Source organism: Capra hircus, chromosome 2 (genome assembly GCF_001704415.2).
Source record: "Capra hircus breed San Clemente chromosome 2, ASM170441v1, whole genome shotgun sequence".
Classification (NCBI taxonomy): Eukaryota; Metazoa; Chordata; class Mammalia; order Artiodactyla; family Bovidae; genus Capra; species Capra hircus.
The window spans coordinates 130,206,075-130,233,844 of record NC_030809.1 but is presented as its reverse complement, the minus strand read 5'-3'; the positions used below and the strand labels follow the sequence as shown (position 1 = coordinate 130,233,844).

The 27,770-nt window shown below is 37.1% G+C and overlaps 1 protein-coding gene and 1 non-coding gene across 2 annotated transcripts; one reads left to right on the top strand and one right to left on the bottom strand.

Moving 5' to 3' along the window:
* MSTN (myostatin) lies at positions 922-6,026 on the top strand. Its single transcript, NM_001285737.1, is given in 3 exon segments — positions 922-1,415; positions 3,244-3,617; positions 5,645-6,026. Coding segments are annotated over 3 exon segments (1,128 nt in total). The 5' UTR covers positions 922-1,042; the 3' UTR covers position 6,026.
* TRNAE-UUC lies at positions 17,117-17,188 on the bottom strand. Its single transcript has one exon. It is a non-coding gene; the product is annotated as a tRNA-Glu (tRNA).

Genomic DNA, 27,770 nt, shown 5'->3' with positions numbered 1-27,770 from the left:
TTTCCTTTTCTGCGTTCACAATGTTTGGATATAATTTACAGAGAGTAGGTAACTACGTTTTTTCTTTTACCGCTGGAAAGCTGAGGAAACGTTTGTTACCCATCATAAAATTCACTATCTTCTAAGTCATTCTAAGTTATTCTAAGATCAAATTGCTGACAATATCCTCTTTGTAACAAACAATGAAAACACACATCCTCTAAGCCATATTAATCTGCAACTTTGATAGGAAGTAACTTAATAGTAGTCAATCGAAACTGAAATACAATTTTCATATGAATAAAAGATATTATTTAAAAGTAATTCCATGAGCAATTTAATATTAAAGTAGGATTTTCATTATGTGCTAAGAATTTATTCAGGGAAACAAGTTTCTCAAATTATAGCAGAAAATCTTTCACTAGTATCACAATCTTTTCATTTAAGTCTTCCTGAATAAATCTGTATTTTCTAATTATACAAGATTAAAAATAATTTAATATAACAAATAAAATTCTTTTTATTTCAAATGCTTACTTAAATGGTATAAAATCATTTTATTTTCTGAGGGCAAAACATATCAACTTTTTAAGTATGAAGTGTAAATTAAGATTTATTCACTTAAATTATAATTTTAAAGTTTCACATATAAAGATGAATAAGATCTAAGTGTATATGTTATTGTTACTAAAGTTTTTAATTTTTCAAATGTCACAGACAGCCTTTATTATTCATAGATTTATTCCTTTTAAGAAGTAGTCAAATGAATCAGCTCACCCTTGACTGTAACAAAATACTGTTTGGTGACTTGTGACAGACAGGGTTTTAACCTCTGACAGTGAGATTCATTGTGGAGCAAGAGCCAATCACAGATCCCGACGACACTTGTCTCATCAAAGTTGGAATATAAAAAGCCACTTGGAATACAGTATAAAAGATTCACTGGTGTGGCAAGTTGTCTCTCAGACTGGGCAGGCATTAACGTTTGGCTTGGCGTTACTCAAAAGCAAAAGAAAAGTAAAAGGAAGAAGTAAGAACAAGGAAAAAGATTGTATTGAAAACCATGCAAAAACTGCAAATCTTTGTTTATATTTACCTATTTATGCTGCTTGTTGCTGGCCCAGTGGATCTGAATGAGAACAGCGAGCAGAAGGAAAATGTGGAAAAAAAGGGGCTGTGTAATGCATGTTTGTGGAGACAAAACAATAAATCCTCAAGACTAGAAGCCATAAAAATCCAAATCCTCAGTAAACTTCGCCTGGAAACAGCTCCTAACATCAGCAAAGATGCTATAAGACAACTTTTGCCCAAGGCTCCTCCACTCCGGGAACTGATTGATCAGTACGATGTCCAGAGAGATGACAGCAGCGACGGCTCCTTGGAAGACGATGACTACCACGTTACGACGGAAACGGTCATTACCATGCCCACGGAGTGTGAGTAGTTCTGCTAGTGCAGAGCAACGACTCTGCTGACTGCTGTTCTAGTGTTCATGAGAAACCGATCTATTTTCAGGCTCTTTTAACAAGCTGCTGGCTTGTACGTAAGGAGGAGGGCAAAGAGCTTTTTTGCAAGACTTCATGAGAAATATGCTAATGAGACTGAAAGCTGCTACATTATCTGTTTTCTTAGAGAGCTAAAAAGCTAAAAATCAGAAATGAAATGCTCGCATAGCATTCATGTTATATAGTTTAGTATGACAACTATAACATGTTTATGTTTTCACAGCTTAATGCTACCAAGGTGAAGGATTGGGAGATAGTAGCAGCCATGTGAAAAATTTACATGAAATTTCCTAATTGCATTTGGTTGCCTGAAATATGCATTTCAAAAAACAGGGTTTTTTTCACTAATAAAAGAGAAAGGAAGAAATCTGTAGATGTTGAAGCCTATTTGGGCATTTGCTGAACACTTAGAATGACTTCTGTTATTCAAAACTATTTCTCATAGGGTTTTTATGTTCTTCATAGAGTAATTTTGAAAGCTATTACAGTGGAAAGGATAAAAAAATGTTCTTAATAAACTTAATGTATTAGTAAGAGCAATAAGGAAGTAAACACAGCATAATGATAAATCATGAGCCAATGAGCAGAAAATGCTAAGAAATAAACATTTTAATTGAGTAGGTTATGGCTTACAAAGTCCCACTTATACCCTGACCATGGTACTATTGTTGAGAGTACCTGGTCTGCACATATCTAGGAGGCACATGCTTAATAACCTTCTAAAATATTATTTTATTCCTCATAGGAGGGAGAACTATTACCTGTATGTAGTATCTATGTTGTTTCTGAAAGATAATATGTTTCATATATTTCTGTTGCAGTCAGTTCAAACATATACTCAAGGAAAGGGAGACAGGCACCTCAACAGAGAAAGCATGACCAGGAAGATTTTTGTGCCATGTGTCTGCGATCTGGCTTTATGCTACCCACTTTAGACTGGACTCAGAACAGTTTCAAAATACTGGTTTTCTTATTTAGTAACTAGGTTATAAGGCAACAAATAAATTTCCTTTAAGACTGTGCTATCAGATAATCCAGGAATAGATTTGCCTTATTTATAAACAATCTTGAGAAAACAAAAAGGCAAGAAATTGCTAAGTGCTTCTGCTTACAATGACAGTCTGACCCTAAAGACAGTGTTTTCTAGGTTTTGAAACAGCTTGAATACAACATCTAAATTTTGGTGCCAATTACCTGCTAGTTTTTAAATTTTTTTTCCTTTAAAAGGCCGTCCCAGTGCCCTAACATAACAGATGCACTATGTTTTCTACTAATTCCCGAGGCTCAGTTAGTTGCTCACTGTGTCTTGTCCCCAGGTAATTCAGGCCTGGGGGAAGGGTTCCTTCCTCCAGACTGATTGGTACAGCTGCTCAGTAAGTGTAACTACTCAGATTCCCAAAGAATTCTAAGTGGATGTTCTTCCACAGTGTCTCTTGTTCTCTCTAATCATCATCATTTTAAAATTTCATCCACTTTTCGTTCCTTAATAGAATTTTCCTTAGTCCACAGTTCTCTGGAAAGGAAGTAGGCTGCTCATAAACAGCTGAAAAAACATATACCTAAAAGATTTTGAAAAGCTGTAATAATTGTTATACTTGATATTTTGCTGTTATGAATGAAATGCTACATATTTTTCCATTTTAAAAGGCTAAATATGCACACAGTATTCCAATTAAAAAATGTTCATAGATTGACATGGAGGCGTTCGTTCATTTTTCATAAAAATGATCTTAGTAACTTTTTTCTTATTCATTTATAGCTGATCTTCTAGCAGAAGTGCAAGAAAAACCCAAATGTTGCTTCTTTAAATTTAGCTCTAAGATACAACACAATAAAGTAGTAAAGGCCCAACTGTGGATATATCTGAGACCTGTCAAGACTCCTACAACAGTGTTTGTGCAAATCCTGAGACTCATCAAACCCATGAAAGACGGTACAAGGTATACTGGAATCCGATCTCTGAAACTTGACATGAACCCAGGCACTGGTATTTGGCAGAGCATTGATGTGAAGACAGTGTTGCAAAACTGGCTCAAACAACCTGAATCCAACTTAGGCATTGAAATCAAAGCTTTAGATGAGAATGGTCATGATCTTGCTGTAACCTTCCCAGAACCAGGAGAAGAAGGACTGGTAAGTGATTACTGAAAATAACATGCTAAAAACCTTGTTATGTATTTATTCATAATGTGAATGAATAGTAGTGAAAAATAATTCCAGTTTCCTGTGCTTATAAGCCAGACAGAGGTACCTTACCCCGATGGTAGCCCTGTACCCAATAAAAGTAGGTGTCCCGTTTCACACCCTATGAAAACTCTCTTGATACTTTTACTTTGCATGAGGATTTAAAAGAAAAAAAGTTATACCATGGTCCTTAAGTTTTTAAGGAATTCTTTTGAATTGAAATTGAAATATAAAATGCTTTCCATTGATGTGCTACATGATTATATAAATAAAAACAGGAAGTCTTCACAGTGGATTCTAGCACACACTCAACAACACATTTTTTCCCCCAGAAGAGTGAAATATTTGTTAAAATTCGTTTGCTTAGTAAAGCAGAAAAATAAACTCTGAAAGTTATAATTAAATAAAATGCTTTTACTTATAGAAATTAACTAGATATATGTCTAGGTTTATATACTATTAAATATACTATATTTAAGATCTCTCATGATAAATATGTTCCTTGTTTTATAGACTACTGATGCACTGATGTATATATGTGGATTACTTTGTGAATTACTCCTAATAAAATAAAAAATTTCAGGCTAGTTAACTTGTACTACCCAGCTATTTTCTGAACTGTCTTACTGTTCTTTAACAGGAGTTAACTTAAGTAATGTCAACTAATTTAATATAAAGTCAAACAGAAAATAATGCCTTATATATTATAAAAATTAATAAAAAACATTTTAAAATCTAGTATAAGTTTAGAGCTACTCACTCTTCTGGCTTATCTATGCTTGTATTTACTTCTGTTTTCAAAAACTTTTTTAATGTGACCATACTTTTTATTTCCATTTATTGATATAATTTACAACAAAAGATTATACTTGAAAGCTTTATAGTTTTTAAATGGCCTTATTTGTAAAGAATATCATATCTAAATGATATCTAAATGTAAAGTAAATCATATCTAAATGAAAACATATTCTTTAAGAGATTGTAAAATTTTCCAAGTGATCAATTTTTCTTTAAATATACTACATAAAATGTTATTAACTCCCCAAATAATGTTATTTTGTATAATCTTAAATACCAATAATTACCAGGTCTATTTTGATTTTAATATAGGGTAAAAAAGAATGTGTTCTTTTTCTAGGTAGCATTTTAGTGATCAAAGTTGGTGACATGGCAGAGGTTTTAATTATTATTAAACAGGACTAATAAGATGTATTCCTCAGAATTTTCCATATAAAAGGAAAAATGTCTCAAATTCATGAAAAGATTGGTGCAGGAGGAGGATTAGCAAATTGTTATTTAAATATCTGAATGGAAACATATTTTAGTGAAAGAAAAAAAGGGAATATCATTGTATCTTCTTCTGAATCTGCGCCTCTCTCTCTCGGAGTTGGTCTTTCCAACCCTATATACTTACCACTACCTTCATCACTCTGCCTTCCTTTTCCCCATTACATCTGTGCAGTACTGGGTGGCAACTATTTTGTTTCGGTGTTAATATCCAAATTTCCCTGAACAAGACCAAGTGAAGGGAGAATGAATGAGTAAACCTATCCCTCCAGGAGTCATCAGACATATTTAGCCACCATATTTAATCAATAAGCAGGAAGACATAAGCTAGGCTTGTGCCTCTTCTTTCCTCCCTGCTCCTTTCTCTTCTCTTCCCCCCTCCCTTTACTGTCATCCATCAGTATATTCAGAGCATCTATTATGTGTCAGGCATTCAGATACTCAAACTGAGGAAAACAGCGATAAACAAGACAAAGCTCTGACCACAGGGGAATTCCTATGGCTCCTGTAGACTTTTGAGCCATAAAGGAGGAATCAAGCCTAGCGTAAATGAAAATTCCTTAATGCTGTGCAGTTTAGAAAGAGATGTGACATAAGCAGAATGATTAGTTTCTTTCTTTAATAATGACTCCCTGCGGTAGGAGAGTGTTTGAGGATCTATTACTAACTCTTCTTTCCTTTCCATACAGAATCCTTTTTTAGAAGTCAAGGTAACAGACACACCAAAAAGATCTAGGAGAGATTTTGGGCTTGATTGTGATGAGCACTCCACAGAATCTCGATGCTGTCGTTACCCTCTAACTGTGGATTTTGAAGCTTTTGGATGGGATTGGATTATTGCACCCAAAAGATATAAGGCCAATTACTGCTCCGGAGAATGTGAATTTTTATTTTTGCAAAAGTATCCTCATACCCATCTTGTGCACCAAGCAAACCCCAAAGGTTCAGCCGGCCCTTGCTGTACTCCTACAAAGATGTCTCCAATTAATATGCTATATTTTAATGGCAAAGAACAAATAATATATGGGAAGATTCCAGGCATGGTAGTAGATCGCTGTGGGTGCTCATGAGATTTATATTTGGTTCATAGCTTCCTAAAACACAGAAGGTCTTCCCCTCAACAATTTTGAAACTGTGAAATTATGTACCATGGGCTATAAGCCTAGAGTATGCTACAGTCACTTAAGCACAAGCTACAGTATATGAACTAAAAGAGAGAATATATATGCAATGGTTGGCATTTAACCATCACAACAAATCGTATAATAAAAAGTTTTATGATTTCCAGAGTTTTTCAACTAGGAGATCAAATTCCATTTCTGTTCAAATATATTTCAACATATGCAGGTGAATGAAAGCAGTTCTCCTTGTCTTCTGGTGAATTAAAGGAGTATGCTTTAAAATCTATTTCTTTACAGTTTCACGTAATATTTGCAGAAAAATCTATATGTAGTATTGGTAAAATGAAGTATTGTTATATACCATTATTTGAAACATCCTTAAACACTTGAATTTATATTCTATGATAGCATACTTGGTAAGATGAGATTCCACAAAATAGGGATGGCACACCATATGCAAGTTACCATTCCTATTCTGATTGATACAGTACATTAATAGTTTATGCCAATGGTGCTAATACAATAGGCTGAATGGCTGATGTTATCAGGTTTATCAAGCAAAAAACATTCAGTAAAGTAATAAGTTTCTCCTTTCTTCAGGTGCATTTTCACACTCCTCACTATGGGCAATGGATTTTCCATAAAGAAAGAAAAATCATTTTTCTAGAGGTCTACATTCAATTCTGTAGCATACTTGGAGAAGCTGCGTTTAAAAGGCAGTCAAAATGTGTTCATTTTTGTCAAAATTTCAAAATTATAGCCTGCCTTTGTAATACTGCAGCTTTTAGGATGAAATAATGGAAATGACTGATTCTATCAATATTGTATAAAAAGATTTTGAAAACAGTTGCATTTATATAATATGTATACAATATTGTTTTGTAAATAAATGTCTCCTTTTTTATTTACTTTGGTATATTTTTACAGTAAGGACATTTCAAATTAAGTATTAAGGCACAAAGACATGTCATGTAGGACATAAAAGCAAATGCTTATATTTTGGAGCAAATTAGTTGATTAAATAGAGGTCTTAAAACTCCATATGCGAATGGTTAGATGGTTATATTACAATCATTTTATATTTTTTTACATTGTTAGCATTCACTTATGGGTTCATGATGGCTGTATAATGTGAATGTGAAATTTCAATGGTTTACTGTCATTGTATTCAAATCTCAACGTTCCATTATTTTAATACTTATAAATATTAAGCAAACCAAAATGATTTAACTCTATTATCTGAAATCAGAATAATAAACTGATGGTATCTTACAAATTGTTAATTTTATTTTATAATTTGATAATGAATATATTTCTGCATATATTTACTACTATTTTGTAAATTAGGATTTTGTTAATCAAATAAATTGTACTTATGATTAAGTGAAATTATTTCTTACATCTAATGTGTAGAAACAATATAAGTTATATTAAAGTGTTTTCACCTTTTTTGAAAGACAACTGTTTTAGGTTATAATGATTAACTCTAGATTTCTGGCTTCCACTTTATTATAAAAGTTTAAGGACTGAGCACAAAAGTTTGGTTTAGAAATGTTAGGTCTGCTACTCTAGTTTCTCATGGGTGAAATTCCTGTTACATTGGTTCTGGTCAAGTTGCTTTAAACACACAAAAGCAAGGACTAGTTACATCTGTTTCATTTCTCTTTATCTTGACCTGAAAACTATTTATATGTTTTCTTAGGTTCAATTTCCAAATGCATTGCAGTTGGCAAGGGTATATGGTCCTAGAGTTACAAGTTCTACTGAAGCCACAGGGACACAGGGAAGCTGCACCTTTTTCCTAGCACTTAATGAGACTGACACGTTTATCTGAGTTTGGGGGAATACATTTTCAAATTGAACTGAGAAATAATTATGAAGTGCCTAGAATCCTTAAGTGCAACACTATTTATACATGTTTTTGAAATGAGCTCTCTTCTCCACTCCTGGCCAGTTTAATAACTTAGCTCTAAAGAAGTGACTATGTTTAATTAGCAGTGACTAATTCTCTCTGGTGTTCTGGTTTTTCAATAAATAATTTATAAGTATGATAAATACAATTTTAAACTATATTACAGCAATTTACACTCATGCAAACAAAATGTACTACTTCTTCTAATTGTGATAATATTTAACACTGACAAGGCTGGAGCTATACGTGAGTTGCTCTTGAGGGGGTGGGGGTGCAGCAAGGAGCCAACTGTGGTGACGGGCTAAGGCCACTTTTTGGTTGTACATATCAGAACCTGCTTTTTCCCAGGCCATGAATATACATGACCTAAAAGTCTGGGTCAGCAGGTGCATTCACTCTCCTTAGGCTCTGGAGTACAAATAACTGGGGCAATTGAGCCAGTGAGAAATGGGAGGAAGTATCCCTCTCAGTTTCCAAGGACCCAGCCACAGGACTCCTCAATCTTTATACTCAGCCTTACTCATGGACCCCCAGGATCACATCACCAATCTCTCCATTTAGTCGTCCTTTTCAAAACCCGTTAGACCATGAAAGAAAGCATCAGGACCAATTTCTTTTGTGACAAGACCTAGGCATTTCCCCCCACCCCTATTTTGCCAAAGTCATAGGAATGGCAAATGTGCTTTGGTAGTCCGTCTATGGGCACATCACTTTCATTTTCAGCACCCCAAGAATATTCACGTGTGACATGTGACATTAATCCCTGAAATTTCAGAAACCATCATGTACAATTCACTGTAGTGTATCTGTTTTAGTATTCTGAATGTTTTGTAATACTTCCTATGCTTCTCACAAGTCTATATTAGTTTAAAAGCAAATACAAATAAAAACCAAACAGAAAACCCTTACAAACTCTTTTTGTATTTAAGTTTATTTTTGCACTTCTCTATAGGACTTTAATTTCTTGAACTAAAAAGGCAATATTTTGACACTGACAGCAGATAAATTATAACTCAATTACCCTATTCCCCCTAACAGAAACAGATCTGCTTCACTTTAAGCTACCATATACTCACTGAAGAATATCTATGACCCTGTTGGGTCTGTTGAAAACTAGGGACACCCTCACCAGGAACAAGAAAACTCACAGTTTTGCATATAATATCAGGGAGTTTAGGGTCTTCCTAGAGTTTATTCACAAAATTAATTTACAAACCCTTAGGAGGGATGTCAAGTTTTCCTTGTTAAGGTAAAAAATTGTTTATGAAGTATTAAAATATGTTTATAAAGGCCTGGTTCCTAATTAATTGGTTTTAATTCTTAACTAATTTGAATGTTTGAAAAGGAAAATGAATATCAAATCATCCTAGATGTCTTAACATGACTAAGTGAAAGTTGCTCAGTCGTGTCTGACTCTTTGTGACCCCATGGAATTACATGTGACCCCATGGAATACAGCCCATGGAATTCTCCAGGCCAGAATACTAGAGTGGGTAGCCTTTCCCTTCTCCAGGGGATCATTCCAATCCAGGAATCAAACCCAGGTCTCCCGCATTGCAGGAGGATTCTTTACCAGCTGAGCCAGAGGGAAGCCCAAGAATACTGGAGTGGGTAGCCTATCCCTTCTCCAGTGGATCTTCCCAACCCAGGAACTGAACTGGGGTTTCCTGCACTGCAGACAGATTCTTTACCAACTGAGCTATCCGGGAAGGCTCGACATGACTAAAACCCTTTATAACTGCCAATTAATAATTGGATGATCTTTAAGAAACATAGAATGTTTTATAACTTGACTAAAACCCTTGCTAATTATAAAAACATTCTATGTTTCTTTAAGATCATCCAATCATCAATTGGCAAGTCTGTGGCAGATTTAACTAGACAGCTGAATAAAAAGCACTTCAAATTACGAACACACATTATTTTTTTGTGTCAAGAACAAAGTCAATAAATCATCAGGGTTCTGATGTCTGAGTATCAGAATTAGGCAGGTATGAGAGACATTACTTTGCCAACAAAGGTCCATCTAGTCAAGCCTATGATTTTTCTTGTGGTCATGTATGGATGTGAGAGTTGGACTGTGAAGAAGGCTGAGTGCCAAAGAATTGATGTTTTTGAACTGTGGTGTTGGAGAAGACTCTTGAGAGTCCCTTGGACTGCAAGGAGATCCAACTAGCCCATTCTGAAGGAGATCAGCCCTGGGATTTCTTTGGAAGGAATGATGCTAAAGCTGAAACTCCAGTACTTTGGCCACCTCATGCAAAGAGTTGACTCATTGGAAAGGACTCTGATGCTGGGAGGGATTGGGGGCAGGAGGAGAAGGGGACAACAGAGGATGAGACGGCTGGATGGCATCACGGACTTGATGGACTTGATTCTAAGTGAACTCCAGGAGCAGGTGATGGACAGGGAGGCCTGGTGTGCTGCGATTCATGGGGTCGCAAAGGGTTGGACACAACTGAGTGACTGAACTGAACTGAACTGTACTGAGAAGACATTTGCTGAGCACCTTTGCAGATCTGTGCTCAGAATCTTCCTCACATGGTCAATATAGGAGACATTACCATCCTCCCTTCACAGAAGAGAGCTCTGAGGAAGTGAGACACCAGGAGGCACCCCAGTGGCTGGTCTGGATTTGAACTCAGAGAAACCTGACATGATTCATTGCTCTAGTTACAACAATTCTTCAACAAATCCTAATGAAAAGTGAAGCTATATTTTTAAATGTTTATACTTAGTAATATATCCTTATCTATATTCAGCATTGGTTTCTGCTAATGTTGTATGGCTGTATTTCAAAGTATTATGAGAAGGTAGAAGAAGAGCAGGTGACTAGCAAAGCCAAGAAACATAACATACAGAGAGAGAAGTGGGTCAGTGTCAGAGGATATGAGAGCCGCAAGAGACCTTGGAGCCCGTCTAATTAAATACGACAGAAGTGAGGTCTAAAGAGAGGGTTGCCCAAAGTCATACATTGAACTGGTTCATAAACTGAAACAAGAGTTCTGCAGTGCTGGAGGACAGTGGATTGTGGGTCAGAGTGAGAAGAAAGATTCCAAGAGGTGAAACGCAGGAGAGACACCAAAGAAAACGGGCTCTGAGTCTTCATTTGCTGGCTGAGGAATGTCCATACTGGGCACTAACTAAATATCCATGAGATGAAAACGATTTACATGTATCTAAATAAATCTCTTATAACTGGAGATGTTGTTGGACAAATAGACTCCAAAGGGAAATCTATGGCAGTATGTCATTAAAACCACTACTTTACTCTGCACAGTAACATAAATGAACAATATCTTTCAAAGTAATGATGTAATTTCATCTTCATAATGCTTAAAGTATTATTATCATGCCCATTTCATAGAGGGAACTGAGGTTAAAATAAATTAATCAAACCACCCAAGGAAATATAGCATTTATATTTGTATATTAATTATATAAGAAACAGAAATCTAGGTCAAATGTTAAATTTGTTTGATCATTCATTCCAATAGTACTTATTAAAAATGTAGCATAAGAAATTTCATCTAAGGAAATTTGCTGTATGACTCAGGGAACTCAAACCTGGGGTCTATAACAACCTAGAGGGGTGGGAAAGGGTGGGAGGTGAGAGGGAGGTTCAAAAGGGAGGGACATATGGCTAATTCATGTTGATGTGTGGCAGAAATGAAACCAATATTGTAAAGTAATTATCCTTCAATTAAAAATAAATAAATTTTTAAAAATCATGCAAACAAAATTCCATTTAAAATATCACATGATCACTTTAAAAAATAAGACACATGAATACTACCCAGTAATATAACTAGGAAATTAAGCCTTAGGCTAAAATATGATATGCAAGTCATGACTTGCCTGGCACATGACATATAGTGTTGAAATTTCATTTGCACGGCTATTCAGTTCCAGTTTACACATTGCAAAACATATCAAAGTAAACTATACTAATTCTGGCCATCTCTGAGTACAATGTCAAGCAATGCAAAGTGCTACTAAATTTAGTTCATTCATGCCCAGATGGAATTTTGTAGTCTTTAAAAAATTAATACATGTTCATTAGAGAGCATTCATTTATAGCAAGATTATCTTTGCTACCATTTAAAACACTAGATAGATTATTTACAAATACTTTACTAGATTACCTGTCAAAATACCTCAATGAATGTCACATCCTGTCAACAACACAGAATGTTCTTGAATGTAAGACTTTATGTATGAAGCTGTCTAATTTATCTGATAGGTATAACATATAATGTAATAATGATAGACAACTCTCCAATAATCTGTTACAATGGTTGAACAGTTCACTTCAGCTACTGTTTAACATTACATTAAATGTTCCTGATACAGAAATACATAGTTTTGTCAATGAAACAAACAAACAAAATATATGCTTTGTCTTTTCACTGATTCCAATTTTGCATTACTTCAAGATAGAAAAGTTTTTTAAATAGTACAGTGCTATTATTTAGGCTCTATAATAAAGGTAATTTTTATTAAACACACATATATCGACTTTCTTGAAAAACAGACTTTAATATTTTCTTTTATTAGTTCTGCATATCACTGTAGATAAATCACTATTCACTGGAATCAACTTATCTAAAACATATTTCCAGATTCTGATCTTAAGGAGATCTGTGGAGCATTCTTCCAAGAAGGGCCAACAGATAAATTTGATTCCATTAATCTTAAAGGTAAGCTTTAGGCAAACCAAAAAAATGAAGAGATTAACCTACTAATTCTTATCTTTAATTTTTTTTCCTAACCATTCAAGACCATTCTACTAAGAAATTTTTTTTTCCTATAATGTTATGTTCTTTTACTTCCCCTAACATCTTATGAAGGACCCTATTCAGAACAAAATCTGATTATGCGGTTTTGGCCATGGATCCTCCACAGGACTTTCCCATATCCGCTCCCACGGACACTAACTCTAAGAAGCCAAACGTCTCTTGGCTCTGTTCCCATGGAACTCAGAATTTTGGCATCACCTCTCCACTAGCCAAAAACAAAACATGTCAATACAGGAAAGTTCGCCTACATCATGACATCAGATCTACAAAATGCTGAGATAGGATTCTGAAAGTGAAAATCAAGCATAAAACACCAATTTACTGAGCAGACTGAAGTGACTGTGGGAGAAAACCCAAACTGTTAAATGGAAACAATAGGGCAGTCATTGAGGCAACTGCTTGGCTTGAGCTCCAAGAATATCTTCCTGAAAAGCTGCATACTTCTCAGCAACTCGAGAAATGGCCTGAGTTATGTAGCTGCCTGCACCCTGAGTAAGGGATCTACTGAGGCCATCTTGGGCCCTGAACCAGGCCAGGTGCTCTGGGATAGAGCAAAACAGACCAAATGAGAGCATTGGTTGCTACTTGTAGACGTTCCCTGGCACCAAGTAAAATTGTCCCAAAGTCTAGAATCTATCAGGACCTATAACTTATGAAGTAGTGAATTATAGTTCCTTATAGTTCCTTATAGTTCCAGAGTCATGCAAAATTCCAAGGAAGTTGCATAGGACTGATGGGAAGCTAGCTGGGCTCCCATCTACCCGCAGGTCAGGCTGCATCTCTGTGACTGAAATAACTTGCACCAACTGGGACTTTCCTGGGGGAAGATCCTACACGGCAGTGCCAGCAGAGCTCTCTCCTTTGCTGATAGGGGAGGGTAGACTGTGACTAGTGAGCCCCACCTTGCTTTTACCAGATGTTTGAACAAGCAATCCTTGTACTGGCCAAAGAGAGCAGTGTTATTTCAGGCAGAATTTGTGCCAAAGGCTGGAATATGGCTTTATACCTGTTGATACAACATGCATTGTGTTGACACACTATATCTGGTAACCAGGTACATTACTTGGTTAGTATTCTTGGGCCTCATATATCCTGTTCAGATTGGCAAGCAATAAACTACTCATGGAATCTTGGACAGGAAGCATGAAAATTTATTTACAAGGGAGAAGTACATTATATAGATATTAGTATCTCCACTTTTAAAATGAGGAAGTTGAGGTTTAGAGATGTTTGTGACCAAGTGACTAAGACAGGTGCAAACATGATGAGAGAAATACAAATACAGAACTAATACAACACTGTAAATCAACTATACTTAAATAAAAAAGTTTAAAAATTACAAAGGGACCTACTTAAAAAAAAGGCTTACTCTCCTTATTATGCAAATAAATAAATAAATGTAAAAAGAGACGTACTAAATGGCATAAGGAACTATACTCAATATCTTGCAATGATCTATAAAGGAAAAGAGTTTGAAAAGGAATATGCGTGCAGTCACTCAGTCACGTCAATTCTTTGCGACCCCATGGACTGTAGCCTGCTAGGCTCCTCTGTCCATTCTTATCCAGGTAAGAATACTGAAGCGGGCTGCATTTCCTTCTCCAAAAATGGAATATATATAAAAGAATTCAGCCTATGAAGTAGGGCATCAAAAAAGATCACTGTCTAAAATTTCTCTCTTTCCATCAAATTCATTTGCATCATAACCTCATGAGATCTTTACAGGAGAGGATATAGGAATAGGTTCTGGCTATATCTATCTATCTATCTATCTATATATGCGCTGCTAAGTCACTTCAGTAGTGTCCGACTCTGTGTGAACCCATAGACGGCAGCCCACTAGGCTCCTTTGTCCCTGGGATTCTCCAGGCAAGAACACTGGAGTGGGTTGCCATTTCCTTCTCCAGTGCATGAAAGTGAAAAGTGAAAGTGAATTTGCTCAGTCATGTCTGACTCTTAGCGACTCCATGGACTGCAGCCTACCAGGCTTCTACGTCCATGGGATTTTCCAGGCAAGAGCACTGGAGTGGGTTGCCATTGCCTTCTCCATATATATATATAAGAGCACGCACACACACACCACACACACACACATACACATATACATTGAATCACTGTGCCATACACCTAAAACTAACACAATATTGTAATTCAACTATACTTCAGTTGAAAAGGTAAAACAGCCAAAAGCTCCCAAATGTAGAAGTAAAGTTATTAGTTCAGATGTGAAACTATTAGTTCAGACGTGAAAAAAATAGATTTTCTAATTGTGAAACTGACATCAGCTTTTATCTCGTTTCCTATGCTATATCACCATTTCTGCTCTATAGAGGCACTGTGATATCAATGGGACCTGCTCTAATAATGCTTCTCACCTCCACAGACCTCAACCAGAAAATGATGAACAATATACCCCTACTCTCAAATATCCAAATTTAGAGGATGACTGTAACGTGTTTCTCTTCTCTACGTCTAGCTCAGCCTATGAAGCAGGGCATCAAAAAAGATCACTGTCTAAAACTTCTCTCTTTCCATCAAATTCATTTCCGTCATAAGCTCATGAGATCTTTAAGAGGATACAGGAATAGTTCTAGCTATCTGAATCCATTTACTAATACTTTATATTTCATACCTGAACCCTAGACCTTTGAACTTAAAATTTTTCTAAATACCTTTTTTCATTGATTCTGATCTGAAAAGTACCTTCTATAAAAAATTTAACCTTTTAATAAATTATACTGTTCATTCTAATAATAAAAATGTAAATTAAAATTACATGCTTGTTTCAATGCCATTCTCCCAAATCATCCCACCCTCTCCCTCTCCCTCTGAGTCCAAAAGTCCGCTCTGGGGTTCATGTTTGGGAATGCATGTACATCCGTGGTGGATTCATGTCTATGTATGGCAAAACCAATACAGTATTGTAAAGTAAAATAAAGTAAAACTAAAAATTAAAAAAAATTACATACTATACTTTCACCTACAAATCCACTAAATTTTTATATTAAAATCTAGTGTTATTAGTAAGATGATCAGCAATAAACACTCTAAACATTGCCCATAGAAAGGCCCTGACCAGCTGCCTTCCAATATTTAATGAAATCCTTAAAGTTTCTACAGAATAATTTTAATCCTAAATTTTATCTAGGGCTTCCCCAGTGGTTCAGTTGGTAAAATTTTATCCAAGGAAAACAAAGATTAAAATATTTACATGAAATCACAGTGCTATTTACTATTTTTAAAACTGGAAGTTATGTCTCTAGCAATAAGATATGGTTACATTGATTATGATAGATAACAATAGCATGTATGCATGATAAGTTGTTTCAGTCATGTCCAGCTCTTTGCAATCCCATGGACTGTAGGCCCTCAGGTTCCTCTGTTTATGGGATTCTCCCAGCAAGAATACTGGAGTGGATCTTCCTGACTCAGGAATTGATACTGCATCTCTTATGTCTCCCGAACTGGCAGACAGGTTCTTTATCACTAGCACACCTGGAAAGCCTGTAACAATAGCATATTAAAATTTAAAGACAACCTGAGGACACAGCAAATACCATGAGGATGACAATGAGATGCAAAAAGAATCTAAGTCTTCACTGATATTATTGAGATACTGACCTTACTGTACCTAGAGCTGCCTTACATCTGGACTTATATAATTGATTTTTCTACTGTTGAAGCCATATTTGCATTGGGGTTTCTGTTATTTATAGCTGAAAGGATTCCAAATAAATAAATATGTATATATAGCATGTGTGTACATACAAGGTACATATGATTATCTTTAATTTTAGTAGATGTTGCCAATTCTGTGCTCTGTAGAGATTGAACCAATTTATATTTCCACTAATAATGCATGATGTTACTATTTTCCTGCACCCTCATCATTCTTATTTCTGGCATGAGAGGTAAAAAAAGGTATTTGATCATGGTTTTAATTGCACTTTTTTCTTATTTTGAGTTTGGTTAATAATCTTTTTATATTTAAGGATTAATTGTACTTGTTTTTCTATTAATTATTTGCTTTTATCCTTTGCTTATTTTTTCTATTAGGTTGTGAGTATTAAAATAAAACCTGCATACTTAAGAAATTAGCCACAACCGGGGAATTACCTGGTGGTCCAGTAGTTAAGACCATGGGGTACAGTAAAAAAAAAATGAGCTATAACTATTTATTCCCAGATTATCATTTGTCTTTTGACTTGTGGTTCCATGTTTTTTTAAATATAGAATTTAAAATATTTGCATGATGCTACATATTTTAATCTTGTTTTGATTTCCATTTGTCTTCTTTTTGGTCATTCTACACAACTAACAGGATGTTAGTTCCCTGACCAGGGATTGAACTTGGGCCATGGCAATGAAAGTGCCAAGTCTTAACCACTGGACTGTCAGGGAATTCCCTGGTTTCCAACTCTTGGTCATATTTAGAGACTTCTACAGTATATGTTTCGGAGAAGGCAATGGCACCCCACTCCAGTACTCTTGCCTGGAAAATCCCATGGACAGAGGAGCCTGGTAGGCTGCAGTCCATGGGGTCGCTAAGAGTCGGGCACGACTGAGCGACTTCACTTTCACTTTTCACTTTCATGCATTGGAGAAGGAAACGGCAACCCACTCCAGTGTTCTTGCCTGTAGAATCCCAGGGATGGGGGAGCCTGGTGGGCTGGCGTCTATGGGGTCGCACAGAGTCGGACATGACTGAAGTGACTTAGCAGCTTAGCAGCACAGTATATGTTTATATTTTTTAATGTTATAATTTCTTCTAACACATTTATGCCTTGTTAATTACTTCTGAAATCTTTAATCCAGCTCAACTTTATCTCATCATAGTGTGAAGTAGGAATCCAATTTATTTTTCTTCAGATGACTATCCATTTGTCACCATTTATAATACTATCTTTCCCCTAGTGATTTGGAATGTGGAATGGTGCTTAGTGGACACTTGTTCTGACCACATGGATCCTTATATCCTAAAAGTCATCTTTAGAGAATTTAGCAATAATACATGATCCTAATGTCAAAGCAGTCACTTTCTCAAAATCGAACTACAAACAAGTACAAATGAATATGAAAACAGTAGCATGATTGATGATAACACGGTTTCTGTCCAATCAGAAATGACCAGATATACTTATGCATATTCATATTACTTCATTTATTCTGTCAAAAATTTAAGTCTACTATTGTCATATTTTAATTCCTGCTTCACCTTAGGTATGGCATACCTAGTCCATAACAACCAAGTCCATCCAGGACAATGTCCTTTACCTCTACTGAAGCCAAAATCCCTTTCTCCCACAACTCCAGAGGAAAAAATGACACTTCCATCCTTCCTCAGTCACAAAAAAATATTCTCATTCAGCCTCCTGAAGGACCAATATTGTCCCTCCAGTGTCATCAGAAGAGGAGGGCAAGAAAATGATGATTGTCTCTGGTATTTTTTCTCTCAAATAACATATTAATTCTGTTCATATCTGTGTGATATCCTATCAAGTTTTACCCATCCACTGAATCCTAATCCATACCACTGCAGGAACTGTAGAGGGAGGAGAGGAGAAGAGTAAATCATGGTTCTTTCTCAAGGAATGCACAGGCGAGTGAAAGCAGAAAAGCACACAGTCAACTTTAATAAAATGTGACAAATGGTTTCCACAGGGTGCTGTGGGAGAGAAGAGGAAAGTCATCTCACCATACTGGGAGTTCCCTGAAGACTTAAAAGGACAAATTAGTGTTAGATGTCTTTAATGATGAATAAAAGTCTGAGGGATGAGTAAGGAGAAAAAGACAAATGAGGAGAAAAAAGAAGGAAGGGCATTCCAGAACAAAGTCCCCTCCCACAACACATATACACATGAATGCAGGCGTGAAAGAACATGATGACTGCCAGGCCCTGCGAGGATTTCAGACTGGCTGGAGGGGGAGGGCCTTGGACAGTGAGTGACAAGCCATGAGGCTCTAGGGTTAGACCGAAAAGACTGAACCAGGACATGCTCTGTATGTCTTTCTATGGAGCTTGTACTCGATACTGTCAGTGATGAAAGCTAGTGAAACATTCTAAGTAGGGAGCAACGTGGTTAGAGGTAAGTTGAAAAAAAAAACACTTGATTTTTTTGAGCTTTCCAACAGCTTTTTATTTTTTGCTTTATAATCTATTACAGTGTTTGAAACCTAAAGAAATACATTTTTTCTTCAAATTTGGATGTGCGTATAAATATCATTTGTCTGGACTCAGCACACTCTACGCCATGATGTTTTGACCCATATCTGCTCCAAAATTATGAAGCTTTGTCTGTTTACCCATGGACTCTGAGAACATGGAAAACAATAGCAAGAGAAAATAAAAAAACATTTTAAACAACGTACTTAAAATTTTATTGTGCCAAGTACCTCCCTTTCGATATCTGATCAAGCCTCTTTATCCCTTCTCAGAATAGTGATTTAAATTATTTTTTGTTTAAATAAGTGGTTTAAAATACACAATTATAAAATATTTAAATGTGTCATATAATAAAACCTGATAGCACAGAAACTTACTAAAATGAGTAACCTCTAGTAGTAGAAGTAGATTTACAAGTAGTGACATGACCAAAAGGAGCTGATATCCAACATACATAAACAGATCACGTATTTCATTATCAAAAAAACAAACAACTTGACTTTTAAAAATGGGCAGAAGACCTGAATAGACATTTTGTGAAGAAGATACACAGATGATGAACAGGTACATGAAAAAATGCTCAACATCACTAATCATCAGAGAAATGCAAATCAAAACCACAGTGAGACATCACCTCACACCTGTCAGAATGACAGTCATCAAAAGATCATGGGCAACAGAGGCTAATGAGGATGTGGCGAAAAGGGAACCCTTCCACACTGTGGGTTGGGCGTGCACATCGGTTCGGTCACTATGCAAAACAGTATGGAGGTTCCTTATGAACCTAAACATGGATCTATCAAATGATATAGCAATTCCACTCCTGAGTATATATCTGGAGAAAATAAAAACACTAATTTGAAAATACATTCACCCCCCCAAATTCATAGCAGCATTATTCACAGTTGCTAAGATATGGAAAAACCTGTGTCCACTGATCGATAAAAGGATGAAGATGATATAATATATATAGATGCAATGGAATATTGGTCAATTATTTAAAAAATAAGATGTTGCTATTTGCAACAGCATGAATGGATCTGGAGGGCACTGTGCTTAGTGAAATAAGCTAGACAGAGAAGGACAAATACTGTATGTTATCACTTGTATGCAGAGGAACCAGAGATCAAATTGCCAACATTCACTGGGTCATAGAGAAAGCAAGGAAATTTCAGAAAAAAATATCTACTTCTGCTTCATTGACTATTACAGGCTAAAGCCTTTGACTGTGTGGATCACAACAAAGTATGGAAAAGTCTTAAAGAGATGGGAATACCAGACCACCCCACATGTCTCCAGAAACCTGTAAGCAGGTCAAGAAGCAACAGTTAGAACTGGACATGGAATGACTAGTTCAAAACTGGGAAAAGAGTACAACAAGGCTGGATAATGTCACCCTGGTTATTTAACTTACATGCAAAATACATCATGCGAAAATGCAGGCCTGGATGAATCACAAGCTGGAATTAAGATTGCTGGCAGAAATATCAACAACCCCAGATATGCAGATGATACCACTCTAATGGCAGAAAGAGAAGAGGAACTAAGCAGCCCCCTGATGAGGGTAAAAGAAAGTGAAAGTGAAAGTGAAGTCGCTCAGTCCTGTCCGACTCTTTGCGACCCGTGGACCGTAGCCCACCAGGCTCCTCCGTCCATGGGATTCTCCAGGCAAGAATACTGGGGTGGGTTGCCATTTCCTTCTCCAGGGGATCTTCCTGACCCAGGGATAGAACCCAGGTCTCCCGCATTGCAGGCAGAGACTTTAACCTCTGCACCACCAGGGAAGCAAGAGGAGAGTGAAAAAGCTGGCTTAAAACTCAACATTCATCAAACCAATACAACATTGTATAATTAACCTCCAATTAAAATAAATAAATTTATATTAAAAAAATTCGACATTCAAAAAACTAAGATCATGGCATCCGGCTTCACCACTTTGTGGCAAATAGATGGCAAAAAAGCAGAAATGGTGACAGATTTTATTTCCTTGGGCTCCAAAATCACTGCAGATGGTGACTGCAGTCATGAAATAAAAAGACAATTACTCCTTGGAAGAAAAGCTATGACAAACCTAGTGCTGATGTGCTCAGTCGTGGCCAACTCTCTGCGACCCCATGGACCATGGCCTGCCATGTTCCTCTGTCCATGGAATTTTCCAGGCAGGAATACTGGAGTGGGTTGCCATTTCCTTCTCCAATGACAAACCTAGACAGTGTATTAAAAAGCAGGGACATCACTTTGCCAACAAAAGTCTGTATATGGCTTTTCCAGTAGTTGTGTATAGATTTGAGAGTTGTACCATAAATAAGGCTGAGCACTTAAGAATTGATGCTTTTGAAGTGTGGTGCTGGAGAAGAATCTTGAGAGTCTCAAGGACCACAAGCAGATCAAGCTAGTCATTCCTAAAGAAAATCAAGCCTGAGTATTCATTGGAAAGAGTGATGCTGAAGCTGAAGCTCTAAAACTTTGCCCACCTAATGCAAAGAGCTGGCTCATTGGGAACGACCCTGATGCTGGGAAAGATGGAAGGCAAAAGGAGGAGGAGGTGGAGGCAGAGAATGAGATAGTTGGATGGCATCACCAACTCAAAGGACATGAATTTGAGCAAACTGGGAGACAGTGAAGGACAGAGGAGTGTGGCATGCTATAGTGCTTGGTATCTCAAAGACTTGGCCACAACTTCATGACTGAACAACAATGTGGAATCTAAAAAAAATAAAACAAACAAATGAATATAACAAAATAGAAATTGACTCACAGATATAGAGAACGAAATAGTGGTTAGTGGGGTGGACAGGAGAGACAGAAGGAGGGGATTAAGAGGTACAAACTACTACGTATAAAAGAAATGCTACAAGGATATATTACACAGAAAGGGAATATAGCCAATAGTTCATAATAAATAGTATATAGTCTACAAAAATACTGAATCACTATGCTGTGCACCTAAAACCAATATATTATTATTCAACTATAGTTCAACAAAAATAAGTTAAAGAAAAGTAGTCATGAGCATATATGAGATAACTGCAACAGCTAAAACTTGATATGAAACATTCGATTTTTGTTGATGACATGGAAACAGATATTATGAATAGTTTTGTGCCTTCAAGCCTATATTCAAAATGGAAAGAAATACCAATTTTAATTTTGTGAGCAAAAAATTCTCAGATCATCTGAATTCTACACAATAGTATTAATTAAAGGTGGAAATATGGACAATGAATTCAATTAGGAATCTGTTCTACTAGTCTAGAGGAGAACTGATGATGGTGTGAGTAGTAATAGCTAATATACTAATAAAATTGAGCAATTACTATATTTCGGGTACTGTTCAAAGTGCTTTATACGGTATCTCATTTGCAGAGTTAGGGCCATTATTAACCTGTATTTTTACAAGCAAAGAGACTGAAGCACAGAGAGTTAAGGAACTTTTTTCAGTTTGCACAGCTGGTGAGAACTAGGTTTCGAATTGGGATGGTCTGACTCCAGAACCTCACTCTTATCCACTACTGGGACAGTAGAAACAGTGGTAAAAAATGTACTAGAAGCATGTGGGAAATAGGGTGAACAGGACATGGAGAAGCAGGAGAGAGGGGCATCTACAGAGAAGCGCAGGTCAAGCGGGGGATACTGTAAAAATACTTGCCACCCAGTGTTTTGTCCTTCTTGGCAATTCCTCCCTCCCTGTCCTCATTTGGTCATAAAGTGCAATGGGCGCTCCGCAGAAAGAGAGACGCAGTGGAACTTCCCTCAGCAAAGCTGAGGGGTCCGGAGAGGTGAGCCTGCTGTCCACCAACCCAGCCCCTCATCAACGGAGAGACAATCAGAGCCACATGGGTTTAGTGTAAGCAGTTCCCCTTTATTGCCACAAACTCTTGGTTTATCTAGGCAAGCAAGGGGGTTTTGCAAAGGACTTTCTATAGTTGCACCAATCACGTTAAAGGTCAAATCGTCATGTGCCATAGTTGCACCAATCACGTTAAAGGTCAAATTGTAATATACCATAGTTCCACCAATCACGTTAAAGGTCAAATCATCATGTGCCTTCATTATAATAGGAGTCTATGGTGATCAGTGCTGTCCACGTGCATGGAAATCAAGAGAGCCAATCAAAAACTGTAACATAGACCACGCCCCTATCCCTTCCGCCAGGCGCCATCTTAGTATCCAACTGCAAAGCTAACCCATCTTTTTTAAGGTTTCCCATTTAGGGCCCCACAATTAAGGGTAAATCATGAGGGTGAGAATTATTGTCCCCAGAAAAGTAAAGAAAATACTAACTAGGAAATTGAGATTTGATAGTTTTTCTGGACCAAGAATGAGAGAGAAAGGGAATGAGAAAGGAGAAATCACATCCAAATAATTGAGGTAAGTAAAGTAGAAAAATTCGGACAAATCTGAGTGAATGCAAGAATATTGGCACTGGTGCCTGGACTCCTATGTAGCATAGAAGGTCAGGAAGCTTCAAGAGAATTGTTCTGCTTGATATGGTCCTGTATCTGATATGATGTTACAGGAGTTGAGCTGCAATGACCAAGAAGGTACCTAAGCTAAGAGCATCCACAATGGATCTGAACTCTCCGAATGTTTCTGAGAAAGTATCTAGGAGCCACCCAGGCTCCAAAAGAGGACAGTTAGTTGGATGTGTTGCTGGATTGGCTGCTGGGTATGGGTGAGGATGACAAAGACCTCTTAACTGAAGGCAGTAGCGTTGCCGTCAGCAGCACCTGTCCGCACAATGCTCCGAAACCCAGGTGAGATCAGCAGCACATCCGTGGCCTTACACACAGCATGCTCAGTCAGCAGGGAGCCTTGCAGACCCATCAAGAGGGGATGATAAGGCCCTGAGGCCAGGCAATACAGACCATGTCAAGAAGGCTGGGAGGGAGGACTAGAAAACACTTCTGCAGAGACAGGAAGCTGGGTGAGCCTTTCTGCTCAGATTCACTTAGAAAAGCAGAACAGGAGGAGGGGGAGAACCTTCCTGCAGTGAGAAATACTGAAAAAGTGGCTCCCTCTAAAAAATCCAAAATTTTTTTTGATATTTAATTTAGTTGTATTTTTTAAATTGTGGCAAAAGAAACCTGTATTTACCATCTTAGCATTTTTAAATGTGAATTTTGCTAAGGTTAACTATATTCACATGTTATGCAACTGATCCCCCTCCTCACCACTCCCTCCTGCAGCCTTTGGTCAACACTATTTTCTGCTTCTATGAGTTTGAGTACTTTATATAAGCAGAATATAAGTGGAATCATACAGTACTTACCTTGAAAAAACCTAAAAATTTCCCTGGAAAACTGGAAACGTTGATTGGCACACTCAAGCATTTTCTATCATTAGAAGGAGAGGAGGTTTAAAAGCAAGGTGAGAGCAGTTAAAGAAAACTAGATCTCTTCAACACCAGTTTGTGACTATTACAACTCCAGTCATATCACAGGCCCTAAGAAAGAAAAGTGATTCATCAGATTCTGGAGCTAGAGTCTCAGACTCAAGAGCAGTGTGAGTGTCAGCTCTGAGTCATGCCTCTTATGAAGCTAACATAGCTCCACTAAGGTTTTCTTAGTCCTTTTAAACTGTTAACTCCGACAGTGCTAGCTGTAGGTATTTCTTCTGCCCTGGCTTTGGAGTTCATTCTCCAGCATTTAAGACTTGAGTTGTCTCTACCCACTACCCTCAACCCTCCCCCGAAAAATCTCAATACTTTGAAAATTCAAAGTCCAAGCAAAGGTCCAAGTTCCGCATAGCATTTTTCCCTTCAAGTGTCTGGCTCTGGCCTCAGGCTGACGTGGATCTCTAGGATTTGCAATCATTCTATGTTGCAGGTGTAGGCTGCGTCTAAAATCTTGGGCATCCTAGACAGGTTCTGAATGACTACAGCACTTGGTACAAATAAATATTATTGTGGGACCGTGTCCATCTTCCAGTCTGGGTAGCTATGGCAAAGTATCAGATCAAGTCTTAGAAAGCCAAAAGAAATCAAATCTGATTACTCTGCGGGTAGACTTCAAAAGGGATGTCTGTTCCCTGGAGGGTGAGTTATTTCAGGTCTCACTGGAACTTTCTCCCAGTTCAAGGAATCATCAACAATATCATTATCAAGAAGGTATTTGGCCTTCTCTGAAAATAAAATGAGACCTCATACCTTCTTGGTTGACAGTTCATCTGCTGTGTTGTGCTGTGGATTCCAAAGATAGATATAATATTAAATGCTTATTTTATAAATTGCCCAAATTTATTTAACAGCATAGAGTAACTCCTGTGCATTGATATTGCATATTAAATAATGCTTGCACCTTGTGGTTCTAGCAGTTTTAATTTTATCTGGTATGTTTAGAAGGTACGCTAGATACAGATCTAGCATAGGGCCTTATTGTTGGTAGTACTCAATTAATGGAGTTAAAAATAAAATGTTGACAATAATAATATATATCTGAATCTGTTCTATACCATACTAAGTGAAAGTGAAGTCGCTCAGTCGTGTCCGACTCTTTGCGATCCCTGGACTCTAGTCTACCAGGTCTCTCTGTTCATGAGATTTTCCAGGCAAGAATACTGGAGTGGGTTGCCATTTCATTCTCCAGGGGATTTTCCTGACGCAGGGATCAAACCTAGGTCTCCTGCATTGCAGGCAGATGCTTTACCCTCTAAGCCACCAGGGAAGCCCCCAATACCATACTAAAATAATAACTAATAAAGCACTTTTAATTTTCTAATAAAATTGAAATAGGGCATAGTCAAAACTCTGATGACAAAAAAGCAATTCTGTCAAGAATCTGGAATGCTTGACAACCAAATTATTTCACCAAGGCAAAGGATAATGCATTAAAACTAGGATGCCACTATTTAAACTCTATTTGCAAAATACCCGAAAGAAATGATACTTAACATAAAAAGAACCTATTTTAACTCTACAAAAAAAAGGCTTATTTCTTCAGTGGCAGCTTCACTTAACCAGAAAAATGAATCTTTTTGTCTGCAGTCTTGTAAGATACAGGCTGATTTAAGCCCCGACTTTCCTAAATCCAAACACGTTACAAAGATCAAGTCAGCTGTACTGCACCATGGCCCATAGCCACACTGTGATTTGGGGAGCACATAGTTGGCCAGGCTGTACCGTGCTCTGTCCAAGACAACTCTAGCCAGGCTCTTGCCAGCAGTAAGCAGCAATATCAAGCAGTCCTGATAGTTGCTTCAGTGAGTCTTACTGTTTGGAGTAATCAAAATAACCAAGCACTTTAGATCAAAGATTTATTAGTAACAGAAATTTAGAACTCAAAATAAAATTGTATAGTTAACTTAAAATTTTGTACCAAAATACACTGAAGTTTTCACTGCAATGATGTGCCCACTTTGGAAAACAGTTTGGCTATTTCTTATAAAAGTTAACATTGTCATCGTATGGCCTAGAAATTCCATGCTTAGGTATTCACCCAAGACAAATAAATACATATATCTATGGAAAAGCCCAAATGCTAATGTTCAGAATTGTTTTGCTCATACTAGCCTAAAACGGGAAACAACCTCAAGGTCTGTCACCTGCTGATAACCTAGGTATGTCCATAAAATGGGGCTTCCCAAGGGTGCTAGTGGTAGAGAATTCGCCTACCAATGCAGGAGATGTGCCAGAGGTGTGGCTTCAATTCCTGGGTTACGGAGATCCCCTGGAGAAGGAAATGGCAACCTACTCCAGTATTCTTGCCAGGAAAATTCCATGGACAGAGGAGCCTGGAGGGCTATAGTCCATGGGGTCTCAGAGTCAGACATGACTGACCATGCATGCAATGCAATATGTGATGCTGTGCTGAAGGAATAATATCTATCTATATATAAACATATATATAATATATATAAACATATATCATATGTATAAACATATATCATATGTAATAAAGGAAATAATACAACAATTACTGATACATGTAGCCACATGGAGGAATCTCAAAAGCCTTCTGTTAAGTGGAAGAAGTCAGACACAAAAGGCTCCATACTGTTTTAATCCACTTATGTGACATTCCATGTTGTGTTGTGCTTAGTTGCTCAGTCATGTCCAACTCTTTGCGAATCCATGGACTGTAGCCTGTCAGGCTCCTCTATCCATTGGGATTGTCCAGGCAAGAATACTGGAGTGGGTTGCCATGCCCTCCTCCAGGGTATATGACATTCTAGACAAAGGCAAAAGGAGAAGGGGGTGGCAGAGGATGAGATGGATAGATAGCATTACCAACTCAACATGAATTTGAGCAAACTCCAGAAGACAGAGCAGGACAGATGAGCCTGGTATGCTGCAGTCCATGGGGTCACCAACAGTCGGATATGACTTAGTGACTGAACAACAATGACAATTTCTTTTAATTTTTATTTTTTATTGTAGTTGATTTCCAGTGTTTCAGGCATACAGCAAAGTGATTCAGTTATATGTATTCTCTTTCAGATTCTTCTCTGTTATCTGTTATTACAAGATACTGAAAAGAGTTCCCTGTGCTATAGAGTAGGTCCCTGCTTATCTATTTTGTATATAGTAGTATCTGTTAATCTCAAAATTCACATTTATCCCTCCTCTTTTTCCCTTAACCATAAGCTTGTTTTCTATGTCTGTGAGTCTATTTCTGTTTTGTAGATAAATTTATTCGTATCATTTTAAATAAGTACATTTGTATTAGTTTTTAGATTTCACATATAAATGATATATGATTTTTGTCTTTCTCTGACTTACTGTACTTAGTATAATAACCTCTAGGTCTATTTATGTTGCTGTAAATGGCATCACATCATTTTTATGGCTGAGTAATACTCCATTGTATGTATATATACCAC